At 43.3% G+C, this 22,521-nt stretch overlaps 1 protein-coding gene across 5 annotated transcripts in view; it reads right to left on the reverse strand.

Moving 5' to 3' along the window:
- Positions 1–22,521, reverse strand: part of meis2a (Meis homeobox 2a) — a 79,992-nt gene that overhangs the window by 56,355 nt on the left and 1,116 nt on the right. For all 5 annotated transcript variants that reach the window (XM_078277367.1, XM_078277366.1, XM_078277368.1 and 2 more), the window contains exons 2-7: positions 22,116–22,342; positions 20,429–20,570; positions 20,129–20,179; positions 19,646–19,696; positions 19,004–19,153; positions 10,207–10,321 (exon numbers count right to left, since the gene is read on the reverse strand). In XM_078277367.1, the coding sequence (XP_078133493.1) occupies positions 10,207–10,321; positions 19,004–19,153; positions 19,646–19,696; positions 20,129–20,179; positions 20,429–20,570; positions 22,116–22,342 (736 nt within the window). The remainder of the gene's footprint in view (positions 1–10,206; positions 10,322–19,003; positions 19,154–19,645; positions 19,697–20,128; positions 20,180–20,428; positions 20,571–22,115; positions 22,343–22,521) is intronic.

Below are 22,521 nucleotides of genomic sequence, written 5' to 3' on the forward strand. Positions count from 1 at the left end.
TTTCAAATAGTGTATCCATCTCATTTACATATGGAGTAACAAACATATTAGAAACAGTTTACAATATAATGTAACTCAACACCATAAACTACAGCCTCAGAAATGACCATAGACTTGAATCAACATCTCTCTAACACAGTGATTGTTCAATAGTGTTACAAAGGTACAGTAGGCTTGCATTACAATATAGTGGGTTTTTTTGTTTGCCACTCAATGCATTTTATGTGTTTGTTTTTCATTTTCGAAAAAGCAACGTTACCAATCCTCGCTTATATAAAATGGCTACTGTAGGCTGGCCCGGCAGTGAGATGGACCTGGCTCACAATGTGAGCTCCTAATCGCCTCGCCTTGGAAGTTAATATGCAGCATTAAAGTTCCAGAAGAAAGAAAAAAAAAGCTGCTCCTCTGATGCTATTAATTAGCAGTGTTCTATAGCTCTCAGCTTTTTGAAGCTCTCCATCTCCCTTTGTTTCACCCTCTCTTTTCTTTTTTTTTTGTGCGGCCTTCGTTATTGACTTTTCAATTTTCCCCTCACATCCACCCCCTGCACTAGCCGTAGCACCAGAGCTTCTGCAGCGGTGCCCAGCCCAACAATACCCCCAAGCCCACTCTCCGAGACGCTGGCTGGGGAGCCCGGAGAGCTGGGCCAGCCCTACAGCTCCCACCAGCCCACCACTCACTCCCCACGAGACCAAAATCAAAGAGAGAGGCCCTTAAAATATAACCATGGGTATAATGAGGGTGCTCCGAAGAACAATAAGCATATACACCAAAAGAGAAAGGAGAGTAGGAGTACAAAAGAAAGAGAGCGAAAACTATAGGAATGTTGGCCTGAAAGTGCACAACAGAGGGTAGATGAGGAAAAAAATCAGAATGATACTGTGCTTTAGGAGAAAGGGCAAAGGGCCACAGCCAGTGGTGATGGTAGCCAGGGCCACGCATCTATCCGACCACGTATCTGAACCCAAAACAACAAGGGGGTCTGCCGCATGCCTCTGGAGCCGAAGGGAGCCAAAGGGAGCACGACTAATTTCTGCACAACAATAGGCCTGGATGGGCGCCCACACAATGGCAGGTGCTTTGAATAGCAGCAGGGCCCTTACAGCAGGGATCTTCTCCTCTCTCACTCCGAGGGCTTGGGCTCTGGCTTGTGTAACCTTTCATTTTCAACTGGGCTTCCTTTTGACTCATAAAGGATGAAAATGAGCTCATGGGGGGGGGGGGGGGCAAAGGAGGTACAATTCAAATCAAGTCTGTCCGTGTTTTCTGTGCATTTTATCTGCCTTTCTCTCCCTCCTTTCTTCTACTGCTTTTTCTTTTCTCTCTCTATGTTTACAGTATATATAGTATACATTCTCTCTCTTTTGCTCATCTCACTTTAACTACACATTTTTCCCCCGCCTCATTCTTGGGTTTTTTTTCCATCGACTGTAGGTGTGTTGTGTTGTTATTTTCTGTAGCGGTTGTGTTTGTTGTGCTGCTGGGCTGTCCTGTAGGCCATGATGCAATGGTAAAGGCAGTTTTCCCCCAACTTAAGAGCATTCTTTCCGGGGTCACAAGGTCAGGCTTCACAGATGTCTCCTGCAGACACTCAGTTGTCTAAGGACTGCATCCCTGGGAGTAAGCATTCGTACTAAACAATGCAGGCCCCCCCCTCACTTTGGAAAATGTTAAATGTGTTTTTCTTTTTCTGTCTCCCTTTTTTAACACCCCTCTGTTTTCATTGTTTTATTTTTGAATGAAGCTATGGAATGAGTGCAATTTTTCCAAGGTGGAGGTTTTTGTGTTTAGATAATGAAAGCAATCTCTGGTTATCACAAGATAGTGGTGTTTTCTGGCTGCTTTCATTCTTTTGAACACTCCCCGTCTCCCTAAGTTTCCTGCAATTGTTCTAATGGGGCCTTAGTCATCCTTGCCTGATGGCGGAGGGAAAGATGCTTTTAAAGGTCTTTTTCTTCTCTCAGTGTGTGTTGCCAGGAGAGAAAAAATGAAAACATGTAGTAACTGTCCTGAAATTCACACTGAGAGACAGATACAAGAAGCCCTTGAGTAAGCAGGGCAAAAGTCAAACAAAGAGCGACCCTAAATGAACAGAAAGACAATATTTGAACTAGAATATCTCTGTGCAATCTCAACAAAAAATGTATAGAAGAGAATTCCTGTGTCAAATGGCTTTCATTAAAAAGAAATCAGCTTCTGCTCTTTTAGGGGGTGGAGTGTGACACTGGTAAAAGAGAGGAGGTTGCAGCATTTAACATGCAAGTTCTGCCTCAGAACGTGGAAAAGTGTGTAATTGGAACAACGTTTTAAAAATCCAGGCACTGAGCTATCCCTGAATATCTCACTCCTTTTCATCTCGCTTTCCCTTGTTCCTTTTTCTCTTCCTTCGTTTGATATGATGTTTTTGCTTCCCCCTCCAAACATCTTCTCTGTATTCTGCAAATTGATAACCCTCTAAATGAATTATGTTAAATGCATAATGAAGGTTTTCCCAGCTTCAGCCCTGCAGCCAGCCAGGATGGAGCATCTCGTTTGGCATGTTTGATTCATTTTGTTGCACATTTAGCCCCAGTGTTCCTTCAGAGTGTTCAATGCTTGGGGCATGTAAATAAGAAATTATCCTTGCTGACTAACATAGCTAATACCTCCTCTGGGGTAATCAAAAATTATTAGACGCTTGCTTCCAATAAACATTAGAGCTCATGGCACTAACCACTGTCAAATCACTCACCTCCGCCTGCTCCCCAATAGCCATAAAATGGGTGAACAAAAGTGATCAGGTGTGAAAAAAGCACTCTGGCTACGTGGAAACTGGGAGACCGCGGGACTGCTATTATGCCTAAAAAAGCAGCCTTGGCTTTAAAGCATGTACTAGAGTCGGAATCAGACTAGAAAATGAGCTTATCTTGCATAATGCCCTCTAAAGCTTTGCATAAACGTAAAAGATGTGCGCGTGAAAATCAGCAGCAGACACTAAGAACTCGGATTGTAACACACTTCCTTTATCATCCTCCCACTCTCTTGGACGGTGGCAGCATGGTTAAAGCACTACCTGTAGGGTATAGCTGCTCTGCTCAGTTCCAAATGTGCTTCAGTGTGTAAACCCTGGTTTACACAAGAGAAAACCACACAGCAAGTGAACAAGCTATAGCTGGCCTTGCTAAGCCACTCTACTCAACCGCTTGCTGTCTTTTGGGAGGGACCTTTGCTGTGATGTGGGGTTCGGGTATTAGGGGGAGGAGAATTGGGAGGGTGGGGGTGGTGGAGGAGATTAAAGAGCCAAGGGAGGCAGAAGAAAAGAAAGAAAGTAAAAGAGCACAAGGCCCATTGGTCAAACACAAAGGGGAAGAGAGGGAAAGGACATTTGAAGTCAGGGTTAAACTCCAAATAAGCACACCTTAAACGGGCCTGTGTAAGCTGGCAGTCAGGGTTTTTGGAGTTTCCCTGCAGGTGTGCCTTTGACAGACTTGGCCTCTATAACCTCTCTCTGATCTAGAATGGGGCCCGGGGTTGGACACAGAAGAATCCGGTGGCATCTTGCTGCCTCTGCTTCTCATTCTATGTCTATTACATTCACACATGCTTACACTCTGTAAACACACACAGACACAGAGACACACAGACACACAGACACACACAAGGGGAAAACAAATCTGGTGAGGACTAGAGCAATTGGATTATCACCTCTTAAGGGTGACTTCTTGGCTGACCCCTTCAGGCTAGCCTGCTGAAACAAGACAGAAAATTTCCTGGGAAAACACTCTCCCTTTAAAGAACTGAAGCACTGTCATCCTTGTGAAAATACAGCGGCGGCAGCATTAATGGACGTGGAAATGCCCCTTGGGGGCACACGCTCAAATCCCTTTTAGCCATATTACATCAGACCTCTGTGCACTCTTCGTCATCACCACATGCACTGGAGTAATCAGCCAAGGAACATGGGTGTGTAAACCCAATGTATAATGAACTGATACTGCACTCTGAACAGCACTGCACTCTGTCTTTGTTTTTGGCCCAAGCCTTTGGGTAAAAGGGAGAAAAAGTCACTCCCCTCCTTTTACTGTAGTTCAATCATGATTACTTCCCTGCAACACCTTTTCCTTTCTGCTTTTTAATTATGCTCAACTCACTCCCAGATAAGCTTAATCTGCTTCTCAGAGAAAGAGAAGAAAAGAAAGAAAGAAAGAAAGAAAGAAAAAAATATCTCCCCCAAGCTTTCCCTTAATGGCGCAAAACAGACAGACATTCTCCTCAACTGCTGTCAGAATAATCTGGGTAATTTTTTCCCTATGTTCTCCAAACATTAGTTTGCACATTAGGCTCACCCAGTTAATGTGCCTTTCCTGCTGTGTAGGACCCAGTTCCTGGCCAAGCTAGGCCAGGCTGGGTTAGTCCGGGTCGCGCCGGGGGCCTGTTCCTGATTATGGACCAGAGGGACCAGGCCCCAGCCAGAGCCGAGGGAGAACAAGAGGAGTGGAAAGAAGGAGACGATAAGAGGAAGAGCGGGAAAGAGGAGAAAGCATGAGCTGCAGTGTAGATGGAGTGGTGGTGATGTTGTGGGTAGAGGACTATGTTACTGGAAGTGGAGCTGACTCTACTGCCAGCCCGCATCCTTTTACAGTTCCTTTGCTTTCGCTGTTTTCATGTGTGTTGTTTTTCTCTCATGATCTATAGACTCTAAGAACGTAACACAGGGTCAGGAGAAACACAGAGAGCGAGAGCGGAAGGGAGGAAGGAAGGAGGGAGCTGAGGGAGCTGATCATTCTCTTTAATCACATTTTGGATGAGGGCCAGGTAGTCTGCGGTACTGACAGCGAGACTGAGAGGGGTGAGAGAGGAGAAAAGTGTGAGGGAGACGGTGAGAGAGGGAGGGGTGGGGGGTGGGAGAAAGAGAGGTAGAGAGAGATGAAGGAATAAATGGAAGGAGAGGGTGAGAGAGGATGAGAAAGGGACTTAAGGAGAGAGGGAGAGCGGGGATGAGCCTGAGAGCAGAGCCCCTTGAAACAGCTTGAAGTGCAGCAGCGCTTAAGCAAGAGTGCACATATGCCCACACATAATATGTCTATGCTTGTGTATGCAGGGGAGAGTGACAGCCGTTCCCGTAAATGCCCGTGAATGCTGAATCCAGCAAGAATCTGGTGTTAGAGCAGAGGCAGGGAAAGATCCATTTTAAAACTATGTGCATTAACTATACTTTTCCCCATAGATTAAGCACTCCACATGAATAATTTAGCCTCTCTTATGCTAATGGGATCATGAAAGTATCCCCTCCGTACCGTGTTTTCTCCCCCTCCATAGCAACTCTTCTCGGCTTTCAACAATGGCCCTGCCCCTTCCCAACAAACCATCAGACAGACCTACTGTACTGTTTTCACAACAGACACCTGACTGATGGGGCTGACATGTAGTGACAAGGCTGAAATGGCACACAGTAGCGTGTTGAGAAACGCTGTGGCATTGTTATCCTCATTAAGCAAGTATACCTTTAAGTGCAGTTCACTTGCTGATGCACTGATGGCAAGATCTTGCAAGTTATAGGTTGAATGGCTGCACTTGGTGTAATGTTTATGTGATCGCTGTTGCCATTGAGCTGGTTTTCGCTCTCCGCTTACACTTTCTGCTTCACTGTGGTTCTCTGTGTTTTCTTTTGAGAGGGGAAGTGGACATATCCTGTGTGTTTGTGTTTCTTTAGCCTTATTTTGTTCAGCCTCTGCCATCACGCACTAAAATATACCAAGGCACACATTTACAACACATACACACCCTTGTTGCTTCAGCATTGTGTTGTGGTGAGGTGGGGGCACTGTGTAAAAATTATCAGTGCTCCAACAGCTGGGAGTGAGAGCCATGAAACAGCAGGGCTTGGGTCTGCTTTATTGTTTATCTGTTGTTTATGGGCCAGTGTTCAGCTTTAATTACTACACTAAATTAAACTCTAACAGGCACTTAGAGAGAACCAGCTAACACACGCACATGCATGCACCCACACACACACTACATATATATTTTCTATACACAGACACACCTCTGCTGATCTTTTTTGTTGTGGTTACATTTTTTCTTTCTTTCTCTTCTCTCATTTTTGAGTCTTCTTGAGCCCTAAGTGTAGCTGTCAAAAAATAAATAAATAAGCAAAGCCAAAGGTCTGGAAAATGCCACATTCAACAGGCCTTGTTCATGCTGGGAGTCTCTGGGCGGACACGGAGAGTCGTGTCCCCACCAGGAATGACCCCCCTCTGGTGAGCTCAACCACAAAGACCTTGCTGAGTGGGGCCCCTGGCCAGGGCCAAGGGGGCTCACCACACTCCCCACACACACACACACACACACACACACATACACAAATGTACCACAATACCATCAAGCGCAGCATGGTCCCTTGGAGCCGAACACTCAAGCTCTCCCTCTCTTCCTCCCTTTCTCTCCATCTCTGCCTCTCTCAATCTCTCTGGGGAGTCTGTCTATCCGCAGAGCGTGGGGATTGTTCAATTGCTGAGAAAATGTACAAAATGCTTTCTCCTCTCTTCTGTTGAGCCTTTTCCATCTACAGTAGAATTGTACAGAAAGCCTCTTTGCTCACCACTCAAGATGTCAACGTGGATTTCGGTCTTCATGCATAGCTAATAATTACAAGTGTGGACTGGAGCTAAGGCATGCGCACGCACACTCAGACACACACATATGCACATACAGCAAGAGGGGAAAACATTACCTACCGTGCTGAATCAGTGTTGGGGATTTACAGTTCATGACTGAGTGCATTTGACTCTACTGTGTTTGGTGTGGGCAGAGTATTTCATCACGCTGCTCCATCACACTTTGGGTGTTTAACATATTACGGACACCTGCTTGGAAACGACTGCTATCTTAAGGCACGCACATTCATCAAGTTTAATTCCCTGCAACTGATGTCTCTGATGTTTCTAGATAAGCTTGGAGGAGTTCCAAAGGACTGTTAATCAAAATGATGTGCGAGCAGAGCCAATGAAGTTATTGTGCGTTACCTTCTGAACCATCTCCCATAAACCGCGGATATTTGTTTATCTAGCTAGAACATAGGGAGTCACTCTCTAAGAGTCAGTAAGTGAGAGTGCAGAATTTGCCCTGAGGGTGATAATTCATATTTTCTTTTTTTTGGAGGGACATTCTGAGAAAAAAGGGAGAAAAAAAAAAACTCTGTTAAGAGCGCGAGGGGGGGGGAGTGTCAGAACCTTAACTGGCAATCTATGCTAAACAGTTTTTGGCATAGGTTCAGAACAATGCTCAATGCTGAGATACAAGCCAGAGATTGTGGAAATGAATTCTGCTCACAGCGACGATCCTGAGTCCTGTATGCACTGTATATACAGTACTAAAAAAAATGTATGCGAGTGATAGTGATCTTTTTTCTTCTGTACACCCCAAAGGGAAGGGAAGAAACAAGTTCAAACTTTTTCTTTTTCTTTTACTCTTGAAAACAGTTGGATCTGGTCACTGCGAGACATGCATGACAATTTTATGAGAAATGAAGTGGAGTCACATATTCAACACAGGGACGCCTTCTGGATCAATTTTCGAGGTAAATGTATTTCAAGCCACAGGCACGCATACAACACACCTTTCAAGATGGGAGATGGCAGAAGAAAGTTGATGTTTTTCTTGGCAACTGAAACACAAAAAGCACCGTGGGTCTCACACACTATTTCTCCGTCCTCTCGTCCTCTCTCACTAACTCCCATCTTATTCTGTCTTCCTCAACTGATCCACATTGTCACCCCTTTTAACAGGGGCTAAGCTGTTAAAGACCCCATTACTGAAGTGAAGCACACATTTCACATTTTCTCTGTGGACACGAGAGTAGGGACTACAGATTTTATGTGGAAAGGTATTGAGATCGGAGGCGAGTTCATGCGTGGAGTGGAGGAGAGGAGACGGAAAAGGTGGAGAGGTTGGTGAGGGAAGGCTCTGTCAGAATGGAAGAGCCAGAGTCGGGAGTCAGCGAGCGCTTCAAGCGTTAACGTAATTGCAAGAATGTGAAAAATGAGGCGGCGGGGCTCCCGAGCGGAGCGAAAGGTCAGAGCATGCCTCACACAAAACAACTGGCTGGAGGACGGCCTCATTAGACCATTAAATCAGCTGCCCTCTCTCTCTCTCTCTCTTGTTTTCTCTTTCCCCTTTTTTCTCGCTCTGCATACTTTTTCACCTTCTCTACTCTTTCACCTCTGCACTTCAATGTCTCTTGCTTCGCCTTCTTTTAAATCTCTGCGTCTATTCTATGCTGCTTACTTTGTTTTAACCATGTAAGATCGAGCATTTAGCACTCTTCAGTGTAGGTCAGGCTCTGGCCCTGATCTAGTCCAGGCCTATCTTGGCCCAGTGCGTGGTGCTGTACCGTAATTGTCTTTGGCCCGTATTGATCCGCTGTTACTGGATACGGTGGGGAGAGGAGTCGATAAGTGCTCTGTGGATTACAGGTCACTTGTACTTATGTGTGTAAAATAATCAATAGGCAGTGCACTTCTTTCTCTCATCCCCCCTCCTCTCTCTCTGTTGTTCCAGCAGTTTTCATCTCCCATGCTACTTGCAATTGCAACGATGACTGCAAGAACTCCACCTATGCTCTGTCTTCTGACCTGCAATCTTACAGTGTTTTTAAGTAATATTATTACTTCCATGTCAAAAAATCCAACACCTAATTTGCTCATTTCTTTCTTTCTCTCTCTCTCTCTCTCTCTCTCTCTCTCTCTCTCTCTCTCTCTCCCCTTCTCTTTCTGCAACTGTCCCTTTGCTTTGCTCATCATGTAGGGGGCAAACAAAAGGAGAATAATAGAATTATCCCCATCAGGATCAATTAAGTGTCATATTATTAAACCCCATTCCTTCATTATGCTTACACTGTCAAACAGACACATCCTGTTGCTTAGCCAAGGCCTAGCTATGATCATCTAGCCTGACAACAGCCTGTGATCCAACTAGTCCTGACACAGCTAACCACAGAGGTCTGCTGCGGCCCTCAGTCTGCGGTCATTAATGGTTCAACTGCTGCTTCAGTCTGAAGAGGAGAAGATGATTTTAAACGACCCCACCACAGACACTCATCCCATCGACACATTTGATCGCTTATCGGCAAAACGATAGCCTTGAACGGGACACGACAAGCGCCTTCATTCACTGTGAGTGAGCTGTTGAGCACGTTTGCGTGTGTGTGTAGACGGTGTGATGAAATTTCATGCAAAACCGTGGACACTGCTAGAGGGCACACAAGGATACGAAAGAGACCCAAAACACACACACACACACACACACACACACACACACACACACACACACACACACACACACTCTCTCTCTCTCTCTCTCTCTCTCTCTCTTTCTCTCTCTCTCTCTCTCTCTCTCTCTCTCTGCCGCCAGTGAAAGGAGATTGTGGTGCATTCAAAACAAGGAAAGACATGAAAAGAAAGGCCAAAAGCTCATCATCTGTTCTCTTAGTTCAGGCAGCAGTTGCATTTCATAAACAATTTTAACCTCACAATGTAGTGATGCTCGTCCTCACCTCTAAATTCAACTAACAGCATATGCTTGTGACAATTTACATGTCAAATTTGATACAGACCGTGACAAAAATACAAGGCGGATAGCTGTGACTTGCACAAGCTATCTGTAATAATTCCAAATACATTTGTTTTGAAATGCATTATTGCTGTTTGGCAGGTCGTGTACTAGATAACAGAAGGCTCACTGAGACATAATTAGGGGCTGTTGTGTGAGCAAAGTTAATATGGTTTAAATGCAAGCAAGAACTGGCAGAAATATAGTATTAATCACCAGCTTTTGTTCATCTCTCTAAATAGCAACATTTTGGAAAGCCCTTATACTAGGTTGGTGTATTACAGTGGCTGTTGATTGCGTTTGTGCGTGCGTGTAACAGTGGATAAGCGTGTTCATTTTTAGGTGTGACTATGTGTTTACATGGACGCCAGTCAAAAAGCGGGATAATCCAATGTGCAAAAGGAGGGACTGGGACATATGTGCCATCTATTCACTGTAGATCTCCCATTAGACAGGGTTAAAGTGTAGTGTTGGCAACTCTATCAATGCATGATGATTAATATGTCCTGCATAGACTTGTGCCTGTATCTATGTATGTTTATGTGTTCTTGCTTGAGTGCACAAGTGAATGCATGTACGAGTGTGTGAGTGTGCATGCCCATTTCTGTGCTGGCTCACCTTGTTCACTGCTGTTGTCACCGCTCTGTGAAGCATGTCCCCCGCTGGAGGGCCCCGGTGTGCCGGCTGAGTGTGTGGAGGTGGCGTCATCATGGTCTCTCCAGGAAGCTGGGTTCTGAGGTTTGAAAAGAGAGAAAGCGAGCGTGGGATCCATCCATCCATCCGTGCATCCATCCACATTCCCCGTCCAAACCGCAAACCAGGAGCAGAGAGAGCAGGATGGGGGGAAGGGGGGGAGAGAGGGAGAGACACAGAAAGAGAGAGAGACCACATGAGTATGCTGGAAAAGTGAGTGACATTTGTAAGAGTCTACAGGCACTGTGAAGGTCCTTGGCCTGCTTACATTCTCCTGGCAGGGCAAAGAGCCCCATCGCCTATTTCCCCATGCTAGCAGACAATCAACCATGCCACTAGAATCATAGATGAATAGAAAGTAACTAATGCACTAAAGCAGCTGGCAATAAGTCAAAACACTGTAATCAAAGTGTTTCATTAATGCATGAGAGCAGAACGCAGCACGGTTGGTGTGGTGTTTGATTTTGAACGTTGCAAGTGGGGCACTTGTGAGTAATTGTCTAAACACATATGGCAGATCCCAGTGGAGTTCGTTTATACCATAACCAATTGAGACTTCCGTGTCAAGTGAGAAATATAGAGGTAAAAAGTCCAAACACACCACAGCCGCCATTAATCATTACCACTGTCAGAAATGAAAATAAGATATGACAGTGATTCTCCTGCTAATCTGCCAAAAATGTGTACACGCCCACATTGACATACACACACGCCCACAGAGGCTTGCAAGAAAATACACTTACGCACACATGCTAATGACATAATAGAGCAAGAAGTATAAACACACATGCACACACTCACTTTTATATATACAAACACATGCTAAAAAAAAGTGTTAAATCTCTGCTGTCTAACTTCAAAGAAATGTCCATAAACAAATTCATAGCTTTTAAGGCGTCTTTCTTTTTTCCTTCCCTCCCTCTACAGCTCATTTTCTCTCCTTCTCCTTCTCCTCCTCTCTTTCCTGGTCAGTCCTACTGCCCTGTCGGTGCACACGGGGAAACAGGATTTTCTACTGTACAGGAAAGGCTTTATCAGTGCCACATGAAGGCAGGCTGGAGGTGGAATTTCCTCTGCCATTCAGGCAATAGAGGGACAGACGGATCACGTCATTTACTACACTCAGACACACAGGCTCAATCCAATACACGTTCCAAACAGCCTCTTGCACAGAGTTGATACAGCTTCATAGCTCACACAACCCTAGCTAGTCTTTCCCAATTTAACCTGTCACCTGAGCATGATGACAAAATGTTGGCGGACGTAAGCCCAACGTTGTCTGGGGCCTGAGAGAAGCGGCCCCTTGAGCAGAGCCCAAGCCAAACAAACACAGGCCTGCACCAGGGCTTCCCACAAACCTCAACCCACTTCTCAGTTCCCGCTATGGTTTTTTTTTTCTTCTCCCTCAAACACACATAAACACATATACATACATACGAAAGCAGAAGGACAATGTACACGCCAGAGAATATTCCAAGAAAGAGACCGTTTTTACCATTTTGTCTAACTTCAGTTCCTGGTGAACTTCTTTTCCCTCAGCTCCCGCCAGAGAGGAGCCTGCCTGCCTGCTTTGGTGCCCCAGTCAGAGTGAGCTGTACTGGTGGAGGACAGACAGGATAGTGCCTGGAGACTGGTGTAGGTTTGCAGGGAAAAAGAGGATATAAGACAAGCGGCTGCCGAGCTCCCTTGGGTGCGCGTTCCTGATGTGCTGCTGCTTGTTCTGCTGTGGAGGCGCGGCTGCTGCTATGCCTGTGAGCGAGGCCCTTTTATCTGCTAAGTTTTTTGGGGAAGGAGGGCTGTTTTCTCAAACAGCTAGGAGCTGAAAACAGCAGACAGAAACACACAAGGCCCTTCAGACCCTCCGCTCCACTCAAGGCCCTCTCAGCGTCAGCTGTTCACCGGATGGCAATCAGATAAAGAGCTCGGAGAATTGCTCAGAAGAGGGGTACGAAGACAGGGTGAACAATAGCCCGTGCGTGGGTTTTAGCCCTCCAGAGTGAGCGGAGGGAAAAGTGTCCCTGCTCTGAGAGGGATGGATGATTGTGATGTGTTCCCGCTCTGGGCCACTGATCAACACATGGTACACTTCATGGGAACAAGGTCTGTTGTCTGTTATTCTCAACACAGCATATGCTGAGTCAAATCACTAATGTGGGAAAAGTCAGTCTAATTCTGTCAGCGTCACATGGAACAAGGAGGGAAGGAGGTAAAAATCCCAGACTCCCAGAGTACATAGTGTATTTAGGCAGAGCTGGGATCTGTGCTCTCCGTTGTTGTTCCAAGAGAAGAAAATGACTGGGTTCTACTTCCTCACAATGAGACTCCCACTGCCGGCAAGATGCGAGACAGACCTCAAAACTATGCTCGCTGCTCTCACACACACTCTCTCTCTCTCTTTCTCCAACACTTAACAGCTATGGCCACAGCACAGTTTTAATGCAACAGCTGAATCGATAGGATTTCATTTAGCTATCATTGCAGAGTGATGTGTCATTTTTAATGGTGCTGGCACTAAATTAAATTCAAAGACACCTCAGCTAATGGTGTTAAAGGGAATGATATTTGGCTGTGATTTGCTACCCTGTGGGTTTAATGGGTCTGTATGCATACAGATAAAGCTTTGTTAGTTTGTTTCTTAATGGGCAAAAAGCAGACCACAGCACTTTATATCACATAATAATAATAATAATAATAATAATAATAATAATAATAATACAGTAGATACTACATCTAGTGCATATGCAGTAGATATATTTAATGAAGCACACTCTCCTTTTTAATACATGTCAGTCACCTCTCATTCATAACCCTGTCTGCAAAACAAGACAACAAATATCACAGCAAAAGCATTAACTTTCCACGCTCAACAAGGCGACAAAAGCAACAGCCTTTCCTCCCCATGAATAATTTAGTGGGCCTCTCTGAGCTATGGAGGGTGCATCACCAGACACCGCGTAACACAAACACACACACAACCATTTTGTCACAACCCTCATGGGTCTGATAAAGTTCAAACAAGTTGGGGGGGGGGGGAATCATGTCACCCAAACAGTCTTCTTCAACCTACACAAGAAGTCCTCGAAAGAAGAAGTAAAATAGAGGAAGAAGCAAAAGAGAAGAGAAGGCCTCTAGCCCATGTGACTATTCCCTAAAGCTGGGCATAATTAGGAGTCAAACATGGTTCACTCCATGCTCTTGCCTAATTGTGTTAAAGAGCAGTGTTACCAGGAGGAGGAGGAAGCGCAAAAAAGGCTAGCAAGCAAACACACATACATGTGCAGGCGGGAATACACACACACACAAACACACACGCACACACACACACACAAACACACACACGCACACACACACACACACACACACTCACACTCACACTCACACACACAATAGGACTAGATAGAGAATAAGATACAAAAGAAGTATGGTCTCTAGGGGCAGCTGTGTCTATTTGCTGGGGTTAGCAACTGGCAGCTGATAATACAAGTTGTAATTAATATAAAAGCAGGAGACAATATGGGGAGGAAGGCTTGTAGTGGAGCCAGGCCACAGGAGAGCAGGAGAATGCTGCCGTCTCCTCTGCTCCTGTCCCCCGTTTCTCATTTACAAACACCTGCCTGGCACAATCTCACTTCCATCACTGCACTCTGCCTACATCCCTAGGAATTTCAGATAAAATTGATTTAGCAGCATCATTGAATTTCCCTCAAATTCCCCTGAAACCCAGAGGAAAGGGAAGAAATCTGTTGGTGTACTAGCAGCGTGAGGTAGGCTGAGAATGACTAGCCTTGTGTGTGTGTGTGTGTGTGTGTGTGTGTGTGTGTGTGTGTGTGTGTGTGTGTGTGTGTGTGTGTGCGCCTTGCACTGCTACTGCGAAGAGCAGCTACAGGAATCCTGTGCTGAACATGTACAGAATCGCTGACACACCAGAAACACAAGGGGCCGTAAATCATAAAACCAGGTGACATTTCAAGGCACATCTTGCTACACGGCATAAACAGAGTAAAACTCTTCACACATTTCTGTTGGGTTGAGCACATAATTATACACAGCCTCTTTAGAAAAGTGTAGGTGCACCTCTACTGAACAACTGAGTATTTACAACACCCTCAATTATCCAGATTATAAAGAGTCCTTAATTTAGCAGCAAATAATTCACCGGAGCATGCTTTAACAGACACCAGGGATTGAGTGATTGTATTTAAGCTTCAAAACTTTCTCTGAGACAAAAACAACCTGTTTTACCGTCTTCATAACACACATCAAAAGGACTATTCCAAAATATGAAATAGCATTAATACAAAACATACAAGTCATTATAGATAATTCTAGTTTCAGTAATTCCTTGTAGCAAATAACCCTAAGACATGTAAATATACACTCAATGGCCACTTTACTACGTACACCTGTACAATCTAATACAAACCAATACAACTGTTCTGCCATAAAGTCTATTTTTATAATGCCTATATTTTGTTGACACTCATAGATGTGTTGATTAAATTTGATGTTTTAGCATTGAGGTCAGTTAGTGATGATGTTACATTGAGAGGTGTTTCTAATATTTTGCCCTTCATGAATGTCAACATTTTTTAAACACTTCTCAATATCATGTAGTCCATTTAACACCTTAATAAATAATAAACATGTAATTGAATTTACACATTTCCATCTATATCAACAATAACTGAACATTATTATCTTTTTTAAGGTAGAATTGATGGCGGAGCTGTTGTATTGAATTACAAAGTGCATGTGTGTACTAAAATGAACTGTATGCTGCATTTCGGTACAAGTCAACATACATGCATCGCACGATCCTAAAACGACTGCGCAGCAACTGTTGTTCATTGCAGTCATTTACAGCATGCATTTAGTTAAAGGAAGGGGTGTGTGGGAGATGCAACAAGTGAGCCTATAGCCTCTTTCTCAAGCCGCGGTAGCGATGATTAGATATGCCTGCCAACAGGACCCTGCCTCTAAACACTAATCAAATAGGAAATGTAAGCCCAGACATCCCCCCCCCCCCATCACAAAACAATTGTGTGGAACAGACAGAGCGGTCCAAGTCAACGCTGCACTGTTTTTTACAAGAAGGGGAGGGGGGCGGGGGGGATCCAAACGCAGTCGGTCCCTGAGGAGAACAAAGCTAGTTGAATTAGAACACCTCCAAAACTGAGAAATTCCACGGTTCAGCAGGCCGGCTCGGCCCGAGGGCTCTCTGTCCACAGGCAGAGAGCCTGTGTACGCGCTGCACCCTGCATACTGACATACAGAAACAGGACATTACTGAGCACCCATCTCTGCTGATGCACACAGTAAATCACTGCATGGGCACAAGATGAACTATTTGCTATTACTTGATTGAACCTGTGACTTCACTATGTTTGACCAATGGTCTACAGCGCCCAGAGACTGTACCAGAGAATCAAATGTAAACAGAAAGCTTTTTTCCCTTTTTCCCTTTCCAGCCATGCAGGGTCAAGATAAGCTACGCCATAACCTCTATGGGAACCACTATCACTCCCTGAGGACAGCTCTCTAAAACAAAGCGCCGGGACCTGCAAATCCTACACACTCTCTCTGTAACAAATCTGAAACTATGTAGAAATCCAAAATCCAAAGAAAGTTTCAAAAGCGTAATGCATATGCATGGAGGAAATGAAAAGCCCTCTGCTAATATGTAAGCTTTACTGGAGAAGCGGCACAATAGCGCGAGAAGACACAAAGGCTAATTCATTAGAACAGATAATATTCAGACACTGTTAATTCTATTTGCCTCCCTAATTGGATGTAGCACAGAAGAGACAGAAATTGTATTCATTAATTAAAAGACAAGAGAGGAAACCATTGACAAGCACACACTGTATCAACCGTTTACAAATCTACACCGCTCTCTGTGTTTGTTTTTTTTCTCTTCCCCATCACCCTTCATGTGTAATACATCTTTTTTTCCTTTCTTTTAATTGGGATGGGGTTGCTCTGAGGAGGGGCGATGAGTTAGGAAGCCTTGGGTGGGCTACATGGTTGAGATAGTCACCGCAAGCGAATAAGGTAAATCAACAGTGTCAGCAAGGCCTCATCCAGCTCTCACTATACTATAATCCAATCATCTCTAAGACAATGATGCATTCAAGTGTAAATAAAACTGTGCTTATTATGCTCGGCTGTCAGGTATGAAGAGGGGAGAGGAGGGAAACAGAAAGAGGTAAAAAAAAAAAAAAAAGGGAAGGAAACACATACACACACACACACATACACACACACACACACACACACACACACACACACACACACACACACACACACACACACACACACATACAAACAAGCTCAATGTGCAGCCTTCTTCTCAGTGAAGAGCCTCATCATCTCCAGAAAAACCAACTTTCACCAAATGAGATGTAGCCCATGGCTATATATTAAAAATGCATATCAAAGCAAAGAAAAATGGACGTGAGAGATTCTAACTAAATAAATTAGCATATCTAACTATCAAACCGCCTCCCTCTCCTCAATGAGAAGCGAGGACAGAAATGAATAATAAAATAGAGCCAAATACAAACGAATAAAAAAATAAATAAAAAATAAAAAAGTAGGACAGAAATTGTTTTCCATCCAGCGGCACAGTCTTGCAGCCAAATGCATTTTTAGGCATTGTTTCCAATATTCAAAACACATTTTAGGCATGAAAAGCTGGACCCCTTTCAATTAGACACGTAAATTACTGCTGAAGAAGTTAACTATTTACTACAAAGATCATGCCGGCACAGTGCACATTTTCACCTCAATGGTTTCACTTTCTGCAAATATTATTTTCTACTAAACCCTCATGAGGTGCACACATGCTCTCACATACGGTAGAAAGGCATTGGATTTTATTTATGAAAACAATAACTATAAGCGTGTGTATGTTTCCATAACATGTAGCTACTCAGCCATGATTAAAATCACTCTCAGCACAGACAGAGCTCTAAAAGCTAACAAGGTGGGTAAAAACTCTCTTCTGCTTTTGTCAAATTCAGCCCAGCAGTTTGGTATAATAAAAAGTTCACTGGTGCCACAGAAGTGAAATAAATCCCTCAAAACTTAAACACCTAATGAGGTGGTCAGTCCAAATGACTTCAAGATAAATGGCTTGTCATGCAACCTTCTTTGTTTATTGCTGCTCCTGATTTGCTTTATTGGCATATCTAATTTTCTAATTATCAAAATATTTCTCACAAGAGAACTGATGACAAAGCTAGTGTCAGTGAGCACTGGAGGCACCATTGGAAATGGGCTTGAGTATCAACCATCTGCCATGAAACTAAACAGGCTAGTTTATCTAATCTCTACAATATAAACAACAGCATGCCTCATTTCTACACTTGTGTTGGAGGACCCCAATATTGCCGTTTCTCAAACCAACATCGGTCTATCTGTTTTAATTCACCTTGTGCGGTGCACTGCGTGGCCATGTAAACGCGACGGGCTTTCAAAGGGAATGCACTGCTATTAGGCCTACAGCCAGACCCAACAGATGTAGCGCAGTGACTTTGCATAACACTTAAATCTGCTTTAATTCCTAATAGGCTTGGCCTTGTGCTACACCGATATTAACAAGTCACGTACGTGCAATAGCACGCTCATTTTTACCCCCACCAAAACATTAGCTTTATCACAGACATGCAAGAAGCAATAATTCACCCGATATCAACTCAATAATACACTGTCAGCTCAATCCATATCGCGGGGAGAGCCTGTGTTTATTACACCGAAAATGCACAATTTAAACCAGGGAATCGATCCTCAAATTTAAAGCTACTGTACTTCAGGTGCATATAATTGAATTCAGCAGTATGGAGCCTCCAGCCATAAAATGGGGAACAGAGGAGAGAGCCACTGCAGAGCAAACCACACGGCAATCAATACGAAACAATTAAACACATTAACATCAACAGCAATGGAAGGCCTCCAGACGAACCATCAGATGCCTTGTGAACTTGACATTGATGGTAAGCCTTCAGCTCTGAGATCTATTTCAATAGGCTACCACTTTCTCCACCTCTGCAGCAAAATCCACAGCTTTATGCACAGGCCATATCCAGCTCCCACAGCCCCAAATATAAAGCCCTTTTCTTTTTTAAATATTGGCCTAAAGCTAAAGCTTACCGCTGATACCCTGCTTTAACGTTAAACCTGCGTAACAGATAATTGCCTCACGTTTTTTTTTTTTCTTCTCAACTCTCCATAATGCAAGACAGCAATTTACACACGCGCACGCGCACCCTCTAATGCACACACACACACACACACACACACACACACACACACACAATCCTGGAGCACACAAGCAAGCACGGACGCATTATGCACACATGACTGCCCCTAATCAAAAGACTAAAACAATAACTCAGACTATTGTATCACATCTAGCTTTTGACCTTAGAACATCGATCGGCACATTTTCCTTGCAGAACAGAGCATGCTCTATTTACTGATGGCACAGCAGGGTCACACACTGAACACAGGCGACGTATAGCCCAGAAGTTGGCATTATGAGACACATGAAACAAATCTGATTATCTTAAACCAAGCCGATTATTCATATGCATTGTGTTTAAAAAAAAAAATTAAAAATTAAAAAAAAAATACAAATGCCCGGGTGTTTTATATCAGTAGCAATAGACGCAGACACGGACCAAAACAGCACATTACTTATGAATATAATTCTGTTACTTACATGATCTGCGAGGTTAGTCGACGATCCCGAGAGCTCTTCGTGATCTGATTTTGAGCTGCCATCCCGTTCGTCAATAACTAGATCTATTGGCATTTTTCCTTTCAAACAACTGATGTACCGGTGGCAAAAATTGTCGCAGAGCTCGTGCACCTATAGAAAAAAAAAGGAAGAAAACACCTTTTTTTCAGGATGGGGAAACGCTTCAGCCAGTCCAAGAATAACTCCAATTAAGGGGCATTATCGGCGTCGAGGAAACAATAGTGAAATTGTTGCAGTGCTTATTATTCTCCTGAGACTGGAGCAACAAGTTGAACGACAAAAAATAAACAGCATGCCGTCAGCTGGTGGAATAATGAGCAGTTGAAACTAAATCTGCGGATCGATAACAACGTGCAACGTGAGCAAACAGGCTCCAGCATATTTTATCAATAGTCACAGAAATAGTTGGCTAAATAAAATAGCATATTTTATAAAAATGATAAACCGGAAACTTTCTCCCAATGCTGGTTTCTTTTTTTATTTATTTTTCTATCTGCTAATAACTAACCTACAGCACTGCACTGAATATTGAAGCACGTGTAATAATATCAGTTGCGTTTGTGCAGGTGCAAATCTCAATTTATAAAGAATTATCATATTTACCTTTTCTAATTCCAAGAGGTGAAATCGTAATACTTGTATGGCTTGTATCATCTGAAAAAAAGGGCAAAATAAACACAGTTCACATCACAACATTTACAGGATTCATATTTCTTTACACTTGTACAGTATTATGTGATAATCCGCCCGTCATAACTCTATGGAGTGGACTACAGTCAGCAAGAGCAAAAAAAATGTTTTTTTTTATAACTTTAACAGGAAGCTGAATTTCACAATCTAATTGGTCATCAGGCAATGGTCAGCTGGGTCAGTTAGAAGGGAAGACTGAGCACTGACAGCGGCAAATGTGGTCACACAGCTTCACTTCAGAACTGACCTGACATCTGTGCGGGAGTTTAAATCATATGTTCACATGTTTACTGTGTGATGAGGCGGACACTCCAGAGTATACCAAAACAAAGCAGAGTAGAACCGCGCCGAAGCGGCAGTTATTGAGAGACAAGAGAGGTCAAAGTGTGCGCTTACCAAATTGTCCAACTCTGGATTTGATGAAAATAAAGGTTTTTCTGCTCGGACCTAAAATAATACACCAAATGTCAAAGTTAGTTTGGCATGAAATGTGTTGCCTATTCCTATAATACAAACAATTCTCAGAAATGAGCTTGTGTTTTTAAGTGGAAATTCTGCAGAGAACACACACTATGTATTAATCATGTCAAAAGAAAGTTTTATTGCAAAAAAGAAAATATAAAGCAGGCATTAAACTATGTGCCCTGACGCAGCCACAACATCCAACATATTTATTTTTAATATTTCGAAATTGACCTGTTTGGCAAAGACTGCAATGTCCTCATTGAAGGAGTCTGAGGAGCAGACATCGCCGCCTGCTACGCCGGGCTCCCTCGGAGTACACGTCGCCAACTCGCACTTCTCAAAAACCAGCGCGAGCAGTGGGAATAAAGGGTGACTGCAAGAGGGGAAACACAGCCTGAGTACAAGCAGCACACCGGCTCCACAATGCCCCACTGCAAAAAATGTCCAATCAACCTGCATATCTGTCGGCCCCTACAAATTGCATATATCTATATAAATATAACACATTTGGATGAGATTATTTTACTTTTATCCCGCTGTAGTTTCTACACACTTCTGTCCAGACCAATGACCGCATTTTAAAATAAGGCAGACAACAACTTAAACAATACAATCTGGATTCAAGATTCTTTTTTAGACGCTGTTTGGAGTTGGAACACGCATCTGGAATATTTTACTCCTCGTTTTGGGGGAATTAAGGATTTTAGACTCAATATGTTGTGAATCGACTTGTTGAGACTGACATTTTTTGCAGTGCAAACTAGAAACGGCTGAGAAGTCGACAAAACCCAACAAAAAAAACAACACTGACACACTTTACAGCAGTTAGTGGGGGTTTAGAGAAATTATAGTCTGCAAAAAAACTTGAAATGAAATAATATTTTTGCAAAGTTACACTACAGACGAAGGCTACTGGAGCACCGATGTGTTTACTATAGCTTTAAAAGTGAGACGGAGGTGATTAAAAATAGGCTAAGTCTAACTACTGTTCAATCAACATCACGAGACAAACAGTCACCAAAATTATTTTCAAAAGCTACATTATAATTTCAGAATAAAGTGCTATTTCTAGAACAAACTTAACTTCATAAAACTGGCTTTATAGATTCTTTATTTGTGTCAGTATAAAATAAAAATAAAGGTAAGCGTCTGAAAACGTGAGTTAAAGAGATGAAGAGGATTTACTCTGCACTACATCCCAGATTATAATGATACACTGTGGATTATAGCACTTTCTGTGTATGTGTGTTAGTGAGCAATGTCTGGAAACGTTTTTTGTTTTTTGTTTTTTTAAGTTTTGCAATCATCAGTAAGAACGTCTAAATGCCACTGATGTCATACATTTCATTGTTTGAGAATGAGGTGATGCACGTATAATTATAAAGACTATTATAAAGATTGTAACGCGCTGTGGGTGTTACTGTAAACACGATTTTGCAAAACATTTGAGAAGTTTTTGCAGGCAGCAACGAGGACGTTTTAAATGAGTCCAGACCTTTTTAAAAGGATAGACAAATAACAGTAGGCTGTAATATTAAAGCAGACTTTACAACGTGGAACAATTGTTGTGATGTTGAAAATACTTTTTTATTATTATTATATTTCCATGCAGTCTGTGACTTTAGAGCTTGGACTGTGCACAGAGAGCTTCCATATTATTTTATAGCTTGTATTGGAAGCTCGAGGCTTACTCTTACTTACTGCAGGCTTCACGATGCCTTGTACAATGCGTATAAAATTACACATCAACAGAACTCCCCTGACAAACAATAGAGCTCCAAAATTGCGGCCAGTCCCGCACAAAACACTATTTGAATTTGGTGGTGGGAGAGAAACTCCAACAAAACTAACTTAATGAAAAGCTGAGAACTTAGGGGGGAAAATAATTGCACGCCTGTTCGGTTCATACAAACCTTACCCGTAAATTTGATCTTTATCCCTCTTTAAAACGTCGTTGACAGCAGAGCCCATGCTGGTGGGCATAACGTTTGGATGTGGAGCGTGGGCTCCGTAGTGCTGGCTGGCGTGCAGCGGCGGTCCGTGGTTCAGGTGGTGGACCTGGGGAAGCGGCCGGGGAGCATGCGGGTCCCCGTACATCGACGCCGAGACTCCGTCCATCCCACCGTAGTGGGCCAGCTCATCGTACTGGGAATAAAAAAAAATCAGAGCAAAAGTCAGCGGGCTGCCCGGTTACTTTTTAAACAAATGTGAAAAGTACAAAAAGCATGCCGTCTCATTTGGAATATACGCAAAGGAGATTGAAATAAGATTTGAAAATGCGCTGCAGCCAGGGCAAGAAAAAGTGTCATATATTCTATCTGATG

Source organism: Sander vitreus, chromosome 20 (assembly GCF_031162955.1).
Source record: "Sander vitreus isolate 19-12246 chromosome 20, sanVit1, whole genome shotgun sequence".
Taxonomy (NCBI): domain Eukaryota; kingdom Metazoa; phylum Chordata; class Actinopteri; order Perciformes; family Percidae; genus Sander; species Sander vitreus.